Source organism: Pyrgilauda ruficollis, unplaced genomic scaffold (assembly GCF_017590135.1).
Source record: "Pyrgilauda ruficollis isolate IOZ18807 unplaced genomic scaffold, ASM1759013v1 scaffold16, whole genome shotgun sequence".
Lineage (NCBI taxonomy): Eukaryota > Metazoa > Chordata > Aves > Passeriformes > Passeridae > Pyrgilauda > Pyrgilauda ruficollis.
In genome coordinates this window covers 14619310-14640100 of record NW_024514764.1, presented here as the reverse complement: position 1 = coordinate 14640100, position 20791 = coordinate 14619310, and the positions used below count along the sequence as shown (strand labels likewise).

Below are 20791 nucleotides of genomic sequence, written 5' to 3'. Positions count from 1 at the left end.
AGTAAAGTCTTAATTCTTCTAACCTACAGAAGCCATATTGTCCACCTGTGCAGCGTGGTGGAGCGTGGCTCTCACACAGGAAGATGTTCCATGGTAGAAGCCTAAATGCGCAGCAGGGTGAGGCACAGCTCAGGAACTTTACCTCTATTTTTCATTCTATGGGAGAAGAGAAAAGGAAAGCATACAGGACACAGAGTGTAAATGCTGGTAGATTCTTAACCATTCCCAGTAATTCAATGAGAATAGAGGGTAAGTCTGGGGGTGTGTGCCTCAGCAATGCCACCACACACTGTATTTGCTACCTTGCCAGAGAAGAAAACTGTAAAATGGCAAGTTATTTGAAGAAACAGTGAATCTGTCCTTCAGGGCAGATGTGCCACACACCCCCTGAACAGGTCCAGTGCCTGCTGCTCCAATGAAACACGAGGGTGCCATGTGCGAGTTCCTCCAGCTGTGCTGATGAACTTCACTTTTAATGTGCAAAGTACAATAAATGGTTTACTGGGGCCCCTGCAGCAGTGCTCCCTCTGACAGTGATCTCTGCATTCCTTTAGGCTTATCGCTACCTGGAAGAGATGCAGAAAAGAATTCCAGCCTCGAACCTGAGCTACTATGTGTCCCCACAGACCATGGAGGCTGTGCACCGAGGAGCTGGTGTTCCCATGAGCCAAGCCCTGGCCCCAGCACACTCTGGCCATGGCAGCATGGACAACAGGGAGGAGGAAGAAGTGGCTGATGAAGTGGAGGACCCCTGACAATGATAATTTACCAAATGCAAAGCTGACTTTATTATCAGCTCATTTATTCCATCCTCATTAGGGGGCCCAGATCAGTCACATGCTGTTCCCACACAGCTTTTTGGTGATTACCAAGAAATTTATTTTTCCTGCTTGACTGTACAAGCAACAGTATTAGAGTTAATATGTTCTCTCAAGCACAGCATACAGCAATTTACATGTTAGAATTCACATCCTGTTAGAAAGCTGGTTTTAGTATTTTAATAAATTTGAGGCAGAAAAAACCCAGTAAGAACTGCATATTGTAACTTGACTTTTTCTCAGTACAGAAGAGCTGAATAACTGAGGTGGGAACTGTGAGTTGCCTTTCAACTGTGATCTGCTAAGGTGCAGATCTGTGATTCCTTAGAAGTGAGACCTTCTGAAAACAATTCCCATCCCATTTGTATAGGAGCTTGGTTAAAAGTCAAACTACCCACTCCTGCTGGCTGAAGGCAGAGTTTCCCCAACAAAAGCTTCTGTGTTTAAATAAATCAGAGGGTCATGTGGGGTAGAGCAACTCCTTACAGACATCTGGGGTAAACCTCAGAGTCACAGAATGCCTGGGTTGGAAGGGATCCTGGATGCCCCCTAGTCCAATCACTGCTCAAGCTGGGTCACTCTGAGCGAGTGAAGCTTCTGTCTTACTTTGAAGCTCCTTCTCTTGCAGTTACATCAAACCACTCTGTACTAGTCAGATTTTTGGAGGTCAGTTTCTTCCCTGGCACAAGCACGACTGAGAGAAGTAAAGCTTAATGTAAGAACCAAGGTTCTGCTCACCTCTCTGCCTGTCACCGTGCCCTGCCAAGGAGTAGGTAGCAGGATACTCACCTTTCTTACCAACTAGCCCTTACACTTAGAATGATTTTTCTTTTTCATGTTTTGTGACTTGCTTCAAAACATGGGGTGAACATGAAGTTTTTAAATTGCTTTCAGGGAAGAAGGTTTGGGGAGATTTTAAGGTCAAAATCTGAGCATTTTTTATTCTTTAGTAGAAACTTACTTCTGTACTAAGATAATGCAAAAAGAAATCCCTGTCCTATTCCTTCCTAACCACAGCCCAGTTCTAGCTCAGGCTGTTAAAGTCTGGCACACTTTCAGCACTTCAGTGTAGTTATCCAGTGCTTGCATCCCATCAGTAGTGCCATTCCTTCCACCCCTTCCAGCAGAGACCAACAGCTCGTCCCCCGAACTCCAGCTGCTCAGGGATGTGGGAGCCTTCATAAGGGGCAGGTCATAGTGGCAAGGGGCCCTCCCCAGCCCTCCTGTTTTTCTGACAAGAAGCTCTGTGAGATCTTCCCTGTATTTTTAGCTGAGTGCTCAGACTTGCCAAAGTTATAAATAGCTGGGTGGGGGCTGGGGGCGCGGGAGGATGGCAGCGCTTGCCTACCTTCCTGCATCTGTACACGCTGTACCGGATACCCAGAGCTCACTCAATTGGCCTCCACTACAAAGTCCAGATGTCAAGTCAAGCTCGCTGGCTTACAGCTCAGCACCCTTCCCCCTTCTTCCTCTCCTCCAGCCAGGTGACTGCTGAAAAGGCCCCAGCAGTGCCCAAATACATCCAGCTGGCAAGAGCACAAGGTAAAGGTCATTTCTGTTACCCTTCAGCTAGGAAGGAACAGCTTCAAGTTTCTTTTTCAGGTTCTCCATTAGCAGCAAGTTTTGCAGGGCCAGCCTTCTGCAGTCTTCATCAGGGTCTTTCTCCATCACATCTACAAAAGAAGCAGCCACTGTTAATTGGGGAATGGGAAAAAGTGCCCTTAACACTTCTCACTATTTTACTGACAATCACAGAACTAAACAACAGCATTTGCACCTTCGGCTGGACTGGACATCAGGACTTGCAGGAACTGCATTAGGCCAGAAGGCAGAGATGCACAAACTTGATCATGTAAAGCAGCATGAGTTCAGCCAAGCCCTGACTGTCACATGGGGTAGTGCTCCAGTTTTTTAGGAGAAACAGTCAGTTGGACTGAAACACTGTAGAAACTGTCTGACCTTGGATCCCATGGGATAATCTCCATGCCAGAATTTGTACTTGTCACCCTGAGCTACACAAAAGCTTTATACAGCTGAGCTACAAGCATGAGTGAAGTCTGTAGCTAGAAATCCACTTTCTTCACAGTCTGAAGTCTCCACTCTGCCATTCTTGCAATCTAAAATGGTCAGTGCTCCTTCCTGAATTTGGGGTCATGATGCCAACGGGGAAAGAAAGAGACAGGCCCCAAGCTTCAGCATATTCTCCACTCTGAGAAACCAATCTTCTGATCAACGGGTTCCACATTTCCCACAGCACGTAAGGGCAGTGTGAGGCTGTTCCCAGCAGCTGTTATTCCAGGGGCCCTTAATGAGCCTGCAAAGTAACAACCAGGATGCATGCAGGATGTCTGAGCAGGGGAGCCTGGAAGAGCAGGGAGCCTGTGTGAGGATATCCTGTACGCACGAGTAGTGTGCTGGGAGCCCAGCACTGTCAGCCCAAACACATGACTCATGTCACTGGAGCACAGCTATTTATAATCCAGAGAGAGCTGCACCCTGGTGCTTCCATACTCCCTCTGCAGAAGACAAAAAGGAAGGTTACAAGGCAGATTGGAACAAGCTCAAAAGCTCAGAGTACTATTGGTGCTGTTTCTGTTCCACCAGTATGGACCTGGCACTGCTGGCACTGCATGGGAGGCACAAGGCACCTGTGTGGCACACAGAGTGTCCTGTTGGTCCTGACATAAACCTCACTTACCCATGACATAGCTGCAGAGCACTTGCAAGGGGTGGGGAATTCCCTCAAAGGCAGCTGCTAAGGAATCAAAGGGTTCCTCAGGGAATGCTCTTTCCTAGGGCATTTCCTAGAAGCATTTAGATATTCCCTCCCTCCTCCAGGAAGGATCAGGCTACTCACTGGCAAGTCCAGCAGGGCAACTAAGGGTAATGATGGACAAGTCCAAAGTGGATTCTCCTCTCTCTCTGCAGCTGGTAAGTCCCAAAGCATCCAGTAAGCAGACAGGGCCAGGTCTGCAGCCAACAGGTTGAAGGGCCAACAGTCAGTCATAGGACACGCTGCAGCAGTTTGCAGAGGTCCAGATGTAACAACAAACTGAAAGAAGTCTGTGGATTTCTACTAAGCACATAATGTGTAACATTTCCTATCCCACTGTTCATCATTGTGCTTTGGCCATGGCAGGAGAAACACAGATGCTTTAAGCTAAAACCCAAAGCAGCTAAAAGGCATAGTAGTCAGGACTGCCATGCAGGACAGTTTGTCATTCCCAGCTACAACACAGCTAATATGTGACTCCTCTTACAAATCTTGTCTGGAAGAGCCTTGAAGCAACAGCTAAGTCCATGAGCACAGACCTGTGATTCAGTCACAGAAGCAGGTCTCTAGTGCCAGACTTGATCTCCTAGAGCAGCAGGGAGGGCCCTGTACCTCCCTGTGCAACTGTTTCCCCAACAGCCTTACAATAAATAGCAAAGGCACAGCCCAAGAAGCTGGTGGGTTTCAGGAAGCAGCTCTAGAAGCCCTTTAAATTGCACTTAAATTGCACCTGACCATATGTGAAGCTGAATTCTTTAAGGCTTCTGAACAACTCTTACAGCAGTTTTCCTTTCTCTGGTATACCCACAACAGTTATCTTACCCTGCTCTCATTCCCACCAGGAATAACCATGCAGCTTTCATGCAAAAGCACCAGATGAAAAGACAGGTCTATTACACTACCTACAAGCATGAAAAATTGCTACTATCTTGGTCATCCTCCTCCTCCTCCCCATAATAACTCACTGAAAACAGACTATGCAAACCCTCATGCTGGAAATACATTCTTGAAAGGCTTCGCTTGGTAACAGCAGTGTTAAATGCAGAGACAAGCAGACTCCTGAGAGTACACAGTGTCATGAGAAAAGTGAAGTCTTCAGCCCCACATGGCAGCTCTCTTCCGTTCAAAGGGCACAGAGCAACCCAACCTGCCAGGATCAGAGGCCAGCTGGGTCAGTGTTGCTTCCTGCTTGCTCCTTGTGGGAAGCAACTCACCAAAAGTGAGAATGGTGAAGGAAACCAGACCAGGGAGTCACAAGAATCACCCTCACAACACAGTGAAGGCTTCAACATTAGTTGCTCTTTTCACTCCAGCTCACTGCAGTACCTGAGCACTGATCTGTGCAGCTCCAGCCTGCCAGAACCTACAGACACAGTTTGTGTTGGTGTAAGGTGTGTTTGGTACAGCATTTAAAGTAATTTGCTGTCTTTTGTAGCTTTTTCTTTGCATCAATAATAGGAAACTAGAGACTAGGCCATGCTCCTCTTCCTCCCGTTTTCAGCTCTAACACCCCCCTTGTGAGTGCACGGTGTAAACAGGCTGTACAAGCTTTGTGTGCTCCTGCTGGCCGAAGTCACTGCCTGGGTGTAACAGGCAACGTGACAACACGTCCTGCAGCTTCCTGACGTGGGTGGTTGGCTGCTTAGATGGAGAAAGGGGGCACACACTATCCTTGGGGATTTTTCTGGGTGGCCTGTGAAGACAGTCACAGTTTGTAATGCCATACCCACTTCTTGGCTTATGCCTCAGGTACCCCAGTGCTGCATCCCTACAGCACATGTGGTGCTCTACTTCCTGATCATGCAGATCTCTGATGTACAATGCCAGGACATCACTGCTGCCATCACAGTTAAAGAGACACTGCACAAAGACCACATCACTAACCAGAAAAGCACTGCTGTACCCCACCAGGTCTTACCTCCCAGCCAGGACTGAGTCTCCAACAGCTCTTCTGTCATGTCTGCCAGCATCCGTTCTGTAGGGACACTGAGTAGCAGGGAGGAGATACAGGACAAAAGGCCCTGGCGCACATACCTGTGGACAAGGACTGAACTGGTCATGTAAATTTATGCTCTGCATTGATTTCCTCATCTCAGGGGCTCTCCAGTTTCAAATGGCATGACAACTTTTGCCATATTCCTGCTGCTTCGGGGTGTAATTTTGCAGTGTGTCTCACATACAGAGTCCCTGCTGTGCACAGGAGCCTAGCACAATTCAGGGTCCTGGACACATTTGAGAGCAAAACAGAAATTGGATGTTTACAGACTTTTTGGCTACATCTCTTAATTCCTTTCCAAGACTGAATGCTGGAATGGAATCTAAAGTTTTCTGAGCTCCCTGGGTAAACACAGATGAAACTATCATGTGGACAGGTAGTTAGGAAATTTGTTAACCTTTCTATAGGTAATGGCTGTACTGCCACACCAGAAGACACCAGCGAAGTTCACATGTTGGGCTGACATTAAACACAGTCATAAGAACACACAGCTGGAGGAGAGCACAAAGTAAATGCATTAAGTCACTGACACTCTGAGCCAGATGCTCATCTTGGACAAAGACAAACCATGACTGGAGGCTGGCTCACAGCTGATCTTTAAAAATGAGAACATACAACTACAGTAACTCACGAGTCTGTGTGGAAACGCAGTGCCCAAACGAATTCCAGCAGTGCCTTTCCCATTGCTGTCACTGCCTGCAAAAGAGGATTGTGACAGCAGCACTGAACACCATCCACACTGCCCTGTAGAGCTGGGCCTCAAGACATACTGCTCATGGAATCACAGCATGTCCTGAGCTGGAAGGAACCCAACTCCTGCCCTGCACAGGACACCCCAACAATCCCATCACGAGCCTGGGAGTGTTGTCCAAATGCTTGAACAAAGGTTTTATTAAGATCAGATACAACTGAATTTATTTTACAGATGTGGAAACTTTGGCAGTAAAGTGAAATAATGTGCCAAATCCCCCCAAGAAGTCGACACAAAGCAAAAGACAGTGCAGGGATGGCTTGAATCCCATGTCTACTTTCCAACTATTTCTTCCCAGCCCACTTCACAACTTCTCAGCCCACTCAACTCCAACCTCCTGCCAGTCTCAGTGCAGCAAGCCCTGAAGCCCAGAAGACACCTCAAGTTCCCAGACTGGAAGTCACCCCTGCCCTCTGCCCTTCCTTACCACAGTGTTGACAGCCAAGTACATCAGAACTGCTAAAGTGTGAACCAGTCTTCCAAGGACTAAGTGATCTTCTCCCAGAAGATCAAATGTTGTTAAAGGCCTGCAAGTACAAGACACAGAGTTGTGTAGCAATGAGAAGGATGATCAGTGCCTCTTTGGAACAGTCAGGAGGGTTATGCAGGGGGAATTGTCCCCAGAAGCCTGAACCCCTACAACAACAGTCATTATTCAGGCACTACCAGGTTAAAAGAAATCAGAGCTGTTTGCTCTCGTCTTTTCTCCTAGACCAGTATCCCGCAGAGCAATATCCTCTACTTGTACAGCAGATATCACACATTCTACCAACAGGCTTTACCTGTAAAGACCTATAGGCAAAAGCTGCCCCCACTGCCATACTATTACAACTGGTATTACAATAATGGTTATCATGGAACTGATTACTCAGCCTTCCTTAGGTTCACAAAGACTTAAGGGACTGACAATAAACTATGTCCTGTGTCCTATACTGTGGCCTCAAAGCCCAGTGCAGGTGATAGGCCAAAGCAGAGACAGAGCTAACTTTGGTTCAAGATTGCAGTCTGAGCTCTGTGGTTCTGAGCTCTGAGCCTCCCACAGTAGAGGCTCAGCCAAGACAACTGGTGTGGTACTGCCAGAATTACTTGTCTGTGTACCTGCAGATGGATCTTCACTTCTGCAAGGTCCTACATACTCCTGCCCCACAAGACTTCAAAGGGTTAAGTCCAAAAGACCACAACCCTCTCCTCCCCAAGCTTTGTGAAAGACACAAGTGTCAGTGTGGTGTCACTGGGCTCCTGCACAGCTCCTCAGCTGTAGCCTGCTGCTTTGAGGCAAGCAGGACAAGCAGAAAGTTTCACTCGGGAAGTGGCCATGTCCACATCCCACATCCTGAGGTGTTCACACTCACCTGTCAAAGTGCTGAATCAACGGGAAAAAGAAATACCCAGCAACAGAACTGAACTTGTTTGGGTGGGAAGCCAGTTCCACACGAGACTGACCCTGTCCAAGAGAAAAATGAAGTCTAGGCACAAGATACAGTATCCAGCTCTTCCACTTCACTGGACACTGTCAAAACTACAGATTCCTTGCAGCCAGCCCATCGTCAACTACTGCTTGTACACCTATGGCTACCAGTTTCTGACTGGATTGCTCACTTCCCACTTCGGATCTTCTCCACATCTAAACATTTCAATACAATATGCCTCAGTACTGCTCAGTCAGATATAAGGAACAAGAATATAGGAGGGATAAAGGAGTTTTGGAAGGCAAACTCTTCAGGCTGAACCACAGGGGAATTCTGGAAACTAGGAAACTGACATCAATTTATCTCTCTGGAAAATAGGAAGGTTGTGACAGTGTAGTCCAGAGGCAGCTAGTCTGACAGAGGCCCTGGGATTGCGAGGTGAAGTCACAGCTCCCTGCAGTGGCCACACAAGCTCAGAACAAGCACAGAACAATTATCCCTCAAAGCCAGGTAAGGATTTTCAGGTTTATCTTCCTCTCCCTGCTGGAGAAGGGAAATCCAAACTTTCCTTTGGATTAGGTCCACTTTCATAGGTATTTTTCTCTTTCCAGACAGAGCTTACATTAATTCCAAGTGTCCCTATTTCTGGTGGATTTTACATTAGTTTGCCTCTGGCCTCACCCTATCAAATCTGCGAGTCTTGCTTTTGATCCTCTCATCAACAATTCTTCTCCAGCCCTTAGAGCTGTCACTTGCTGGAGGGAGCTGGATACAAGGCTTTTGGACATCAGAATGTGTAGTCTTCCCATGGAATTTGGGACAGGACAGTTCCTGAGCTGCCAAAACCAATACCTAGATAAAACAGAGAGAGGTTCCTTTAAAAATGGGTAATTCCTAGGGAACAACAAAAGCGTTACCTGCATCCAAACTGACAGGAGCAACAAGGCAGAAAGGCACAACAGTTTTAGAGTGAAGAACAGTAGGAAATTGACCTCCAACAGCCACCTGGCTCTGAGCTACTGACCAAGCACTTGGTCACTTAGCCCTGAAACAGAGTGGTGGCTCCTCCTTCAGACTCAAGTGTGGAAGCAGTCACAGACAGATCACTGTCCTCCAGAAAGGGAAGATAAAACACCGATGATGTGAAAGCAAACAGTGGCTTCTCCCAGGCAAATGTCCAACACATGCTCTGCATTCTGTGGGGACAGATCCCTGTGTGATGGAGTGTAGCAGGGTTAGGAACAAGAGGGGAATGCCAGACACAAACAGTAATGTAAGAGATTCCCATGCCTCTGCCTCCTCCCATGAGGAATAAAAGGTACATCCATTACACCTCAGCACTGGCACAGCAGACAGAAGGAATGTGGGAAGTGAGAGCACTCACATCAAGGATGTCCATGCGCTGACGCAGACTGTAGTTCAGAGAGTAGAACTGGGATGTCAAGTACTCTGCAACCTGTACAGAAAAAGCAGGGTACAATGAACACAGACCCATGGTAGAAACAGCCTTCCCATTAACTCTAAAAGCATTTAATTTCATAGGTTCTGCTTCCTGTTAAGTAACAGCAAGCCTCCAAGAGAAGAGAAGAAACACACAGTGTAAATGGGAAATTCAGCCACTTCCACTTCTAGATTCTCCCAAAAAATCTAAATGACAGATAAGACTGCATCATTCTTGTCTCCCTCCTATGCAGAGGTACTCAAACAACCACCACAGCAGCTAGGAGACTTCACTGTGGCCTTTCAGTACTTAAAGAACACTACAGGAAAGATGGATGGAGCTTTTTACTGGGGCCTGGCTAGCCTGAAAGATAAAGATGTTAAACTGGCAGAGAATAGATCTAGATGGGATATTAGGAAGGAATTTTTCCCTGTGATGGTGCTGAGGCCCTGGCACAGGGTGCTCAGAGAAGCTGTGGCTGCCCCTGGATCCCTGGAAGTGTCCAAGGCCAGACTGGACAGGGCTTGGAACAACGTGGGACAGTAGAAGGTGTCCCTGGCATGTCAGGGGGTTGGAATGAGATGGGCTTTAAAGATCCTTTCCCACCCAAACCAGTCTGTGATTCCCTCATTACAGTCACCAGTCAGGTCTTTCTCTGCAGAAGCCCTCTGTGCCTCAGCCTCCCTTTATGAGAAACCCTTCAGTACAACAAGTTCTTATCTGATGTGCCTTGTCAGGTACACTCACACGAACCAACAGCCTCCAAACATTTCCTCTGTTTGACAGGGTGCTCTTTTTCCCCCTGGTTCAGACATTCCTTGCAGATTCTTCAGGACCATAAATATTGTTAGACCCGAACTACCTGTTCTACCACACAAACAGCTTCCTCTATCAAATGAGAAAGAGACTTCAGCTGCTTCAATTTTTGCCTGTGCTTCAACTGGAAAAAGGAAAATAGTAGGAGGAACTCACAGGTATTGGGTCTGTGGTTAAAACAGCTACTTGAGCTCTTTGACGGAGTGCCACAAAGCCTTCAATGCAGCTCTTCTCCTCCAGATGCAATAATATTTTTGCCAGCTCCACACTAACCTGCTCAAAGTGTGAAAAAAAGAATCAAAACCCTGATGGTGTTTGGGTTTTTTCCTCATAGGAATTATGGACCACTTCTAATGGTCAAACAAAGACAAGGAGGTCTTTTGTTTAGGCAACATGTCCATTCCTTACGAGGGAAAGAAAACACATTAAGCCAGATGCCATCAGACTTATTTCCCAAAACCCGGAACAGATTCCCCACCTGCCAATTCTCTGTCCATATTTCACTGGACTGTTTCAGAGAAGTAGTAGCATCATGACACTGAATGAGAAGTCACTGTAAGGGATGAGTTAAAGGGTACAGCAGCACAGCCCTTCTTTTGCTCAGCTGGTGTCTCCAACACTTGCAAATGTTCACTAGCAGGTAGTGGCAAGCAGTGACCTTGCCCCAGGTTCCTCTGCCCTGAGCTTTTTATCTTGACCAGTACAATCCAGTTACTCCCTCCACAAGACATTATGCTTGTACAAACAAATATGAAAGTGCATTTGATTTTGCCTCCGTTTTTGTTGTGGAATAACAATTAAATTTAATTTCAATTCAAAATCAAAAATGGCTGCTCTGTAGTCTCATTTTTTAGTGTTTTTCCTGCCCAGCACAAAGCATGAAGCTTCCTCACACTAGCAAGCACTACTTGTAGAAAGTTTTATTTTGAGCACTGGAGATGGCAGGGTGCTGCCAGCACTTTTGCTACTTCTCTGTTCCCCTGTGCTCTATTGCTTTACCTTCAAGGCAACTATTTCCTTCTGCTTCCAAGTTGAAAGCTTGTGAATGTGTATCTTTAACCCAGTTACACATTAGCCAGGCCTTCTGCTCCACTGGCACGTTTAGTCTCCCCATGACAGCAAAAGGATAGGCCTTCTGGCAATACAGCCCTCTTGTAACCCAGTTCATATTACTTCACCTCTCTTGTTGCTGCTGGATTCCTCCGAACCAAGCTCTCAAGTGCCTTGATTGTAGCTTCCCATTTGTCCACATCTTCAGATCTTGATCCAGTCAGAACTAAAATCAAAGGACAAACAAAAGTTATTAACAGAATGGCTATATATGGGTATATACCCAAACTTCCTTCTGACAACCATTTGTCTTGGTACAGACACTCAGCATGACCAGCACTAGGAAATAAACTGAAATTACTCCAAAATTCTATAGCCTCTTCAAATTAGATCAGAAAAAATACACCTATGCAAGAGTTCACTCTCCCAAATTCAGTAAGAAACAGATGAAGACTCAGCCCAAAATCTCCTACCTTCAATACAGTCTCGGATATACACAGGAGCCTTAATTTTTAGCTCTTTATCCTCAGACATGTCGTAAGGGATGAGGTCATCATCACTGTAAAACAATTAAAGGTAGGGGTTAGTTTATGGGGTGCAGATGTTCTTACTTTACCCAGATAGCCACCCACAGAGAAAGAACCAGTGCATACACTGTCGTAACCACATCACTCCTGTATCACTCAGCAGCACTGCTGGAGCCTGGCCTGAGAGGGATCCTTGGGAGCCCTAGGGAAAGAGCAGTTCTGTGATCAGAACTGGAACTGGATGTCCTGGTCAAGTACAGGATACAGATGACCAAGAGACTAGAAACTGACTCTTGAGATTTCATTATAGATTTATATATATATATACACACATACATATTAACATATATATATAGATATATTTCTTCATATGGTGACAGAATAAAGTGGTCCACTATTAAAATGGGTAAATACATCCACAATTTCCAGGAAATATATATCTAAGTCAAACAGTACAAACACAGCGGTTGCACACCGCAACACAGGCCTTGCCTAATTTATTGACTATGCAATTTCCTACACAAAGCCCTGCTCTGCTGCAAACCGCTCAGCTGAAAAAGAAATCACAACAATTGCCAAGAAATGCAGGTACTGACAGATCCTTTTCCCCCACATCTGCCATTTATTTTCCATTTCCTCCCTGTTTCTTGCCCCATACCTGTCAAGTTCAGCATCTGACTCCTCATCTGGCATCACAGGGGCTGCAGTAGAGGATTTCTCATTACTCTCTGGTACCAGCGGCAGCGCAGCACCTGCTTTCTCACTCCTGCTGTGAGGAACAAGAAATTTTAAAATGACTACAGTAATAGTTCTTACAAGGAAGAAACTACCCACCCTACCAACCCTTGCTGCCTAAACAGAACAGCAGATAATTATTCCTGCTGCAGTTTCACACCCAGCTTGGCTGACACAAAGAACAAAGTACTGGGAAGGAGAACGGAGTAAGGGGAGAAAAGAAGCAGAATCTTCTAAAAGAAGAGCAATGGATTAAAAAAATTAAACTGGCTAGTTTGTTGTGTTCCCCTGCACAATACCTGGGACTGCTAAGGAAAAACTCCAATAGCCAGATCACACTGAATGGCACCAGATTTGAAACTGTGAATGAAACTAAGTTTAGATTGGATATTAGGAAGAAATTCTTCCCTATGATGTTGGGCAGGCCCTGGCACAGGGTGCCCAGAGAAGCTGTGGCTGCCCCTGGATCCCTGGAAGTGTTCAAGGCCAGGCTGGACAGGGCTGGGAGCAATCTGGTCTTAATAGGTGTCCCTGTCCATGGCAGGGTGTGGAACAGAATGGACTTTAAGGTCTCTTCCAACCCAAACCATTCAATGACTCTTCAAAATGGAAAAAAACCCCATTTTTAACAATTTCTAGGTCTTGCATAGGATGAATACAATAATTGAGCATATTTTTTCTGTCTCAACCTACTTCAGTGGACTTTGGCATTGTCCTTTCATCTCTCTGATTCTCAAAACCAGTCTCTAACAGCTGTCTATGCTGATCATGTGCCTAAAATGGGAGCAACGAATCTTTTGTACTTCCCTGGAGAGCTGGACAGCTTCATTTGCTAATAACATAAAGTGCTTCACTCCTCTGCTGATCAAAAAGTGCCCCAAAGAGCCCCAGCAGATGCTCTGGAAGTTAAGAGCACTGAAGAGCCAGTCTTTAGAGTGACAGATGCAGTAGATTTTAGTCACGGGTGAATGGGTTGGGGGCATACAACACAAATACCAGATCTCCAAGAAGCAAACAGAAATGTCCATTTGATTGTACCAAAGGGCACACAAGACCCCTACACCACAATTTCACCACATGCAGCTATCAACAGGCAATTTTAATACACACTAGCAACTGAATTATGAATGTAAGAAGCTGGTGCATTATGATGCTTAAGAACACATAAAAAAGTCTTGAATACTGTACATACTTCTTGTGTGTAATGCGGAAAAGCATGGAAGGGCAAAAAGATATCATGAACAGTAGCAACAACTTACTCATCATCTGGAAGGCTGGGGACAACACAGAATGATGGAGTCTGCACCAGAAGGGACTTCAATTCTCTTGTTTCATCGTCCTCTTCATACTAGACATTCAGAATAACTGTTGCTGCACTCTGTTACTTACTCTTACTGCAAATGTGCCCAGCATTCAACATTCACCACTGTAGTGCACATGGACTAAATCATTAGCAGATGAACCCTCAGCAATCCTGTTTCAATCCCTGTGCTGACAAATATTACAGCAGGCAGCTGTAATCTTTGTCCTTATATTTAAGAGTAGTACCTGATGACACCTTGCCTGAATGTTATTTCCATATTTCAAACATTTAATAAATGGCAATGTGACAGGAGGAATGTGGCAGGCTTTTACAGAATTAATGTGATTTATTCAGATAAGTCACACAAATTCTACTGGAAAGAGCAGAGCAAATATCTCCATGTCAGTCTTGAAAATCCCAGCTCAGAACAGGTCTTCCCACCATGTTAGGGACTGAATGTTCACCACTGCTTTAGGTTTGAAGCTCCCTCTCAACTCCCACGAATCAGATTCTGATTCCCTCATGCAGTAAGATAAACTTCAATTACCAAGTTTAGCCTAACCTCTGCCAGTAGATTGCACTCCTGAGGTAACTCTCAGCCACCTGACCATCACATACAATTGTTTTTTTTGTAAACAGATTCTCTCTTTTTGAAGGTGTGACTGCCTCTCCTTATTTCCAGATAAAAAAGTGCTATAATGCCCAGAATCAGCTGGTTTAAAGCTTTTACTTCCTCTAAGCCTAGCACACCAGTCATAAGTTTCAGTGAAACTTTCACCTCAAACTTCAGGACAGGCCCCTCAGTGTTTATGCTCAAGCTGATGCTCTCTGCCACCACCATGCCCAGACGCCGCAGTTGTGGCAGACTGCTCTCCAAGTGGCATTTCACACCCTCCATCATGCTTGTCAGAAGCTCTGAAACGAACAACCAGCAAACAGTGCATGTCTGAAATTCTGAAACAGTGTCAGAAACACCTATCTCTATGTGCTTCCCGGAGGGCAGCTTTACCCACCCAGCACACAGTAATGGATAGAAAGGGTCCCTGAACTGTGGCTTCCCTTCCTGCAGTCAGTGGTGCCCTTCAGCACCAGCACAGCAAACCCACACCCTTCCATGGAGCTACAAAGTCAACAAAACATTACAATATATTCTAAATTTGCAATATTTTGGTTTTCACTAAAACAAAAAAGGATGGTAAGTCAAGCCAATCTTTAGTTTGGTTTTAGAGTGTTTCAGAGTCACTTAAGTAAATGTTATGTTTTGAGGACATTTCAAGTTCTGACCACTACAACAATCACATAGAGACAGACATTTGCCTATCTTTGGATAAGCTCAAACAGGCAGATAACACAAGTATTTCTCAGCCCTCAGGGAATACTGGTTGCCAACTTCACCAGGCACGCTTACTGCTGTTTGACTGACCTCCTTCATCTCAGAATGCTTATCTCTCCAACAGCTGTCAGACAAAAAACTGACTATAAAACTACAGAACTGGCAATACGTATCAAATCTCTTATTCACTTAAAGAACAATTAATTCTGGAATGAAACAGATGGGCAAGTCTTGAAGTGAACCTTCACATTCCCCATAAGTCACACACACACATAAGTAATTCTAGACATTTTACAGATTTGTTTTTTTTATTTCAACAGAAACAGATATATTAGGCCAGGATCCCAGTGTGCTACGCACTGTGTGAGTACAGAACTGGAGGTCCATGCCAGTGACTAACCTCCTCACTTCACACTGAGGAATGCCCATGGACTGTCAGACACCAATCTAACAGCTTTTTAACCCCAGTTACCCTCCCTGCCTCTCTGGAGCTGCACCTGTATTCCAAGGTTAAGCCTATAAATCACAAATCACACCATTCGTCTCACTAATCCCAGAGTCAGTCCTTGTTTTCCTGTGAGAAAACTTCAGTGTTTTCAAACCATAACTCAGGTAAGAATCTTAAGGCAAAGACAGACCTTCTTCAATTCCATAACCTAAAGTTATGCACTTGGAATTCTATCATGTCAATACTAAAGAGGACTCCAGCAGGTTGCCCCATTTGCCAAGGTGAACATGGGACAATTCCGCTTATCCACAGATCAAAACAAGATATTTTTCTATGCGTAGTAAGACACTCTGCTAAACAAATCTAAGCCCTGCTTCTCACATAGCCTCACCTTGTCTGCAGCTTGCAATTTCAGGCTCCTTCAGGTGGGAGAGGCAGATGAGGATGGCCTTGCTAATGTACAGCTGCTGCTCAGCTGGGGAGTGTTTCACAGCACTGCTGCTGCTCCAGGTCTCCAACAGCTCCTGCAGCACCTACACCAGAGAACTCAGGTTGGCCTGAAATGGATTTTTTCTATACAGAGGTAATTTCTGAAGCACATTTTTACTCTCCCTACAAAGAGGGAAAAAAAATACATATTTTGAATTTCAGGGCCCAAAACCTACTGTGTTTGACCACCCAAGAACTGCACTTTCATTTAAGATATTGTTAAATACAATGAGTTTTCAAATTTAAAAGTGGTGTTTATTTCTCCTTAATAAACATTATATGCAAAGCAATATGTATTATTATCAAAAAACAGCATGATATTATAAGGTTTTATCTGAGTTTGGTCCAATTTTAGATAACTGTCAGTCCTTTCAGATCATTTTAGAACATGTAAACAGTGGGAAAAAAATAATTTGACAAAATGGTAGGGATTTCCAGATATACAGATTTCACAAAAGTTTCATCACACTACTGACTTGGAGAGGTAGAATATCTGCCATCCCCACTGAGGAAAATGTGCATGAGAGAGATTCTGAAACATCAACCATTTGGTAAACAGACAACTGTCCACCAATCTGATCCCTTGTTGCCATGTGCCCAGCCACATAAACAGGGTTACTGAGGAAGCTGAGAAGGACAGAGGACATGGGACATCTGTCAGAACCCAACCCTTTTGCTACTTGGAAGACAATTTACCAATTAAATATGAAAAATTAATGCCAGCAGTGCAGAAAGCTTTGGTTCATTTATCACAGCTCACTTGTGATACAGCTGGGCTTCCCTCACTCTCATGAACAGCAACCAGAAAGCCTGAGAGAAGAACCAAAACTGTGCACTCCCAGACAGACACAGAGCAGAATGTTCCCCATAAGATACCTCATCAGCAACTCAGTGAGCCTTACTCTGAGCAACAAGGTGCGCCGGACGCTGTCCAGGGACAGGTAGCCAAGGAGGTTCTGCAGCACGGCTGTCTGCAAGGAAAACCACAACTGCTTCAACTGGTCATAAAGCTCTCATCCAGCAATGACAAGTGTGTGTTTTTATTTACTACATTAAACTTAATTCTAAGGGAATGGCTGACAACATTCAGAGACAGAAAAGTAAACAAATTTAAAAAAACAAGCAAGCACACATATGCAGTTGCTGATGAAATACATGGAAAACCATGACAGAAATAGAGTACAGTGTTTTACCAACAAAGTCTAAAGACTTTTACCATGAAGTCTAAAGAACATCTCTCACAACAGCATCACAAGCCACAGTGCAGTTCGTAACATCCCATAACAAACTTAGGTGCACAGGAAAAAACCCAACGGTCCTTGTCTCACGTCTTTAATCTAATTCTTACTCCTGAGGGTTGATCCCGGCTGTTTCCATCTCCTCTTTCAGATTCTAAAATAATTTAATGCCTTCAGCTCCCCAGAATTCTGAAACTTTTAGTTCCAGAGGAGTACAGTAACTTCGCTAATCACCATTAACCCTGAGAGAGCACATGAATCCCATGATTTCAAAGCTACTGTTCACCGCTCCCACTCTTGTTACAGCCGCACAAATGTGGGGAGACTGGGGACTCATTTTGGAATGAAGAGTTAAACCTTACTCAGGCAGAGTAAGAGCTCAGCTAAAAACCAAACTGGCACCAGGGAAAACCTGGCACTACTACACTACTGTTCCCCACAGAGTCCTCACCGTGTGGCCATATTGCAAGAGCAGCATCTTCTGTGTGACCACAAACTGAGCCTTCTTGTTCTTCACAACCAGGTTACCCAGCAATCTGGACAAGACATCTGCCCTAACAAGACAACAATAAAACATCAGGAATCCATGTTATTGCTGTCATGCTGCTCCTAATCATAGGAAAATGTGAGAGCAGCTATTTGCAACTAAGTCTGTAGAATACTTCTAAACTCAGACAGTGAGCCAGTAATGGCAAAGAATGCTTTCACTTGTTTTTCTTGTTTTTCCACTGCATGTCATGATGAAGAGACTTAAGAAATGGTGTAGGTTCTCCCTAAGAGACAACAATCAACTACTTTATCCCTTGAGTCTTTTAGGAAATGACAGTGCAAAAAACCACCTACACAAACACAGCACCTTTCAGAGACCCATTCTGCAAGTATTTGTGACAATTCCTGCCTTTGCTGTGGATCAGGGAGAAAGCAGAATTCTTACCCAGGTGCACTCTGCACAAAACCAAGGACCACTGCTTCCATCCAGCGGTCTGGCACACATTCCACCAACTGCCAGCATATCCTCTGCCAAATGCAGTCTGACTTGGTGAGGTCTGTCAGGCGGGGAACCAAAACTCCCAGAATTTCCTCTGAAGCACAAGAGAAAACAGTAAATACCCCAGATGAGCAGGACTGGTACAATGGCATTTGAGAATAACCTGACAATTTCAAGATCTTCACGACATGAAGAAAATACAATGTACAATTTTAAGTTCTATTTTTTTCCTGCAGTAGAAATACGACTAGAATCATGGAATCATTTAGGTTGGAAAAGCTCTCTAAGACCATTTAGTTCAACTACAACCCAGCACTGCCATGGCCAACACTAAACCATGTCCCCAAATGCCACATCCCTCCATGGATTTAGTGACTCCACCACTACAGTGGGCAGCCTGTTCCAATGCCTGACCACGCTTCCCGCAAAGAAGTTTTCCTTAATATCTGATCTAAGACTCCGCAGCACAGTCTGAGGCCATTTCTTCTTGTCCTGTCCCTTGTTCCCTAGGAGCAGAGCTGACCCCCACCTGGCAGCACCCTCCTGTCAGGGAGTTGTGGAGTGAGAAGGTCCCCGCTAAGACTTCTTTTCTCCACACTGAGCCCCCCAGCTGCTCCTCCTCAGACTTATGCTTCAGATCCTTCCCCAGCTCTGCTGCTCCTCTTTGTTCATGCTCAAAACAGAAATGGAGAACTGACTGGTAAGAACCACCCTAAGCAGCCAAAGGAACTGGCCAGAATTCCTCATCACAGTAGAGAGACAGAAAATCTTCCTCCTTCATCTTCCCCAGCCCTGTTAACTACTGCATTCAGTAGCTTCAGAATTCTAAGCAGTGCCAGACCAATGGGTGCTCCCACAAGACGTATCTACCAACACAGCTGAGCAGCCAGAGAGCAGCCTGCTCAGCTCGGAACAGCTCCAAATCAAATTGCTGGTCTCCCATTCCTTCCGTTGGTCATCACAGTCATCCTCCCATGCTAATACACTAAAACACATTCCCCCTCTCCAAAAGAACACAGTAAAACACTCACTTTGCCGTCCATGAACGCACACCTTCCCCAGGACATGAGAAACAAAAGAGATGGAGCAGTCCAAGCCACCTGGGACAAAACAGACATGAGCTTAAGTAAGCTTGGCACCAGCATCCTCCAACCAACCTTCAGCAGGAGGTGCAGAGACTTCCAAAAGTGCTGAGTTCTGAAAACACATTGACTTTTTCTCTTCAAGCATCATCTCTTCCTCCCTCCACTACCTGCCTTCATGCATAAACCACCATTCAGTATTAGTTACAGTGACAGGCAGAAGGCTAAAGCAACTCAGTCCCGCTTTAATGTGATGGCATGGGTAGCAATGCCACTGGTTGATTCAGTACCACTCATATCTCCCAAACAATTCCTTCAGCACACACCAAGCCTCCACAACAAAGCTTTAGCAACAGATGATTAATTGTTTGGAAGACAGGCTTTTGGTGGATTCCAAAAGGCCTCAGTTATCATCTGTATTTCAAGCAGCAGCCATGGGGTCCACGCTCAAAACACTTCTTCAGAAAAAGAGACCTTACAGCACAGTCATCCTTGCAGCCTTACCCCGCAGAGAGTCAGAGATCTTCTCTAGCACCTGGAGAACTGCATCACCCAGGAGAGGGAAGTAGTTCTGTGGGAAGAACACTGGTGGGTTTTTCCCCTGAAGTTTATTGCTCACATGCTCGGGCAAACAGACGATCGTGTTGAGCAGGGTGCCCTGCAGCTCCAGGCAGCCTGCCTGTGCCTGCGGCTGACACACCTCCCACAGTAATGCTGACAGCCGGCCCTGCTGCAGGAACTGCTCCAGGACCCCAACTACCTCCCTCGGGTCAAGGCCAGAGCTGGAAGAAAATAACTGTAAGTTCCTGGCTCTTTTAAATGGTAAAAATAAGATTTGCATGCTACTACTTCTCTATTGTGGTATCACTACTGAAATGCCTCTGCTCTGCTACTCTGGGTTTAAAACAAACAAAAATAAACCCCAGCCATTTTAGTATCTTTTTATCTGCAGCTTCCTCGGCTCCAAGCATTCAGGACCTTCAACAACCACGGCTGACAGAGCTCTGTGTCTGCGGGACGCACAGCACCGTGTGTGGTCTGAAGGCACTCAGGGCGGGGTAAGGGCTGCCCGCGCCCACACACATCTCCGTCCCGCTGCGCACTTCGGCCCAGCTGAAAGCACCCCCAGACACCCTGCTGCGCGCTGAGACCAGCCCAGGGGATCCCCGCCCGCCTGCCCCGGGGACCCGGACTGACCCCGCAGAGCCAAGGGCCTCCAGCAAGACGCAGAACACGAGGCCGGGCGGGCCCTCCAGGAAGCAGCGCTGCCACAGGCCCTCGGGCCGCGCCGCGCCAGGCGCCCGGACCAGTCTGCGCAGGAAGGCGCCGAACAGCGCCCGCTCCCGCTCCCCGAGGGCGGCCGGGCCGCCCGCTGCCGCCAGAGCGGCGCGTACCGCGCCCAGCGCCGCCACCAACCCTTCCCCAGGCCGGCCCAGAGCCGCCACGGCCTCCCGCAGGACGAGCTCCAGCCCCTTGTCGAGAGCGAGTCCCGGCCCCGGCGGCGCCAGTGCCGACGCCATCACGCTGAAGGGAGCTCGCGGCGGCCCCGCTTCCGCCTGCCCCGCGCGACAGCCAATGGGCGGTGCGAGCGCAC

The 20791-nt window shown here is 46.2% G+C and overlaps 2 protein-coding genes across 23 annotated transcripts in view; one reads left to right on the top strand and one right to left on the bottom strand.

Annotated features, from left to right (window-relative positions):
• Nucleotides 1–894, top strand: part of IFT140 (intraflagellar transport 140) — an 85812-nt gene extending 84918 nt beyond the window's left edge. For all 3 annotated transcript variants that reach the window (XM_041462278.1, XM_041462279.1, XM_041462274.1), the window contains one exon: nt 555–894. In XM_041462278.1, coding sequence (XP_041318212.1) covers nt 555–755 — 201 coding nt within the window. In that variant the 3' untranslated portion in view covers nt 756–894. The remainder of the gene's footprint in view (nt 1–554) is intronic.
• Nucleotides 16–20789, bottom strand: TELO2 (telomere maintenance 2). 20 transcript variants are annotated; one of them, XR_005954698.1, is made up of 23 exons: nt 20395–20783; nt 19702–19979; nt 19147–19215; nt 18062–18209; nt 17579–17681; nt 16792–16860; nt 15792–15933; nt 14398–14534; nt 13576–13664; nt 12240–12350; nt 11528–11613; nt 11183–11280; nt 10161–10277; nt 9132–9203; nt 8429–8599; nt 7691–7782; nt 6766–6865; nt 6219–6283; nt 5510–5638; nt 3676–3788; nt 2381–2491; nt 303–566; nt 16–156 (listed from the first exon to the last, which is right to left on the bottom strand). XR_005954698.1 is itself a non-coding variant. In XM_041462285.1 (22 exons), the coding sequence occupies exons 1-21, from the start codon at nt 20715–20717 to the stop codon at nt 2388–2390; spliced, it is 2616 nt and encodes an 871-aa protein (XP_041318219.1). In that variant the 5' UTR covers nt 20718–20783; the 3' UTR covers nt 32–156; nt 2381–2387. The 20 variants fall into 20 exon arrangements, 16 of the variants coding, with proteins under 16 accessions (XP_041318219.1, XP_041318218.1, XP_041318228.1 ...); XM_041462285.1 differs by lacking the exon at nt 303–566 and having other exon boundaries at nt 32–156; XM_041462284.1 differs by lacking the exon at nt 16–156 and having other exon boundaries at nt 177–566.
• Between the last annotated feature and the right edge of the window lie 2 nt (nt 20790–20791).

Excerpts from the sequence above, each read along its gene's own strand:
- TELO2 (XM_041462280.1), bottom strand. The coding sequence starts at position 20,717 with ATGGCGTCGGCACTGGCGCCGCCGGGGCCGGGACTCGCTCTCGACAAG. Across the intron at positions 19,216-19,701 it reads GATCTCTGACTCTCTGCGGG|GTGGCTTGGACTGCTCCATC; the intron begins GTAAGGCTGCAA and ends GTTTTGTCCCAG. Across the intron at positions 7,783-8,428 it reads AGACTCGCAGATTTGATAGG|GGTCAGTCTCGTGTGGAACT; the intron begins GTGAGGCCAGAG and ends TCTCTTGGACAG.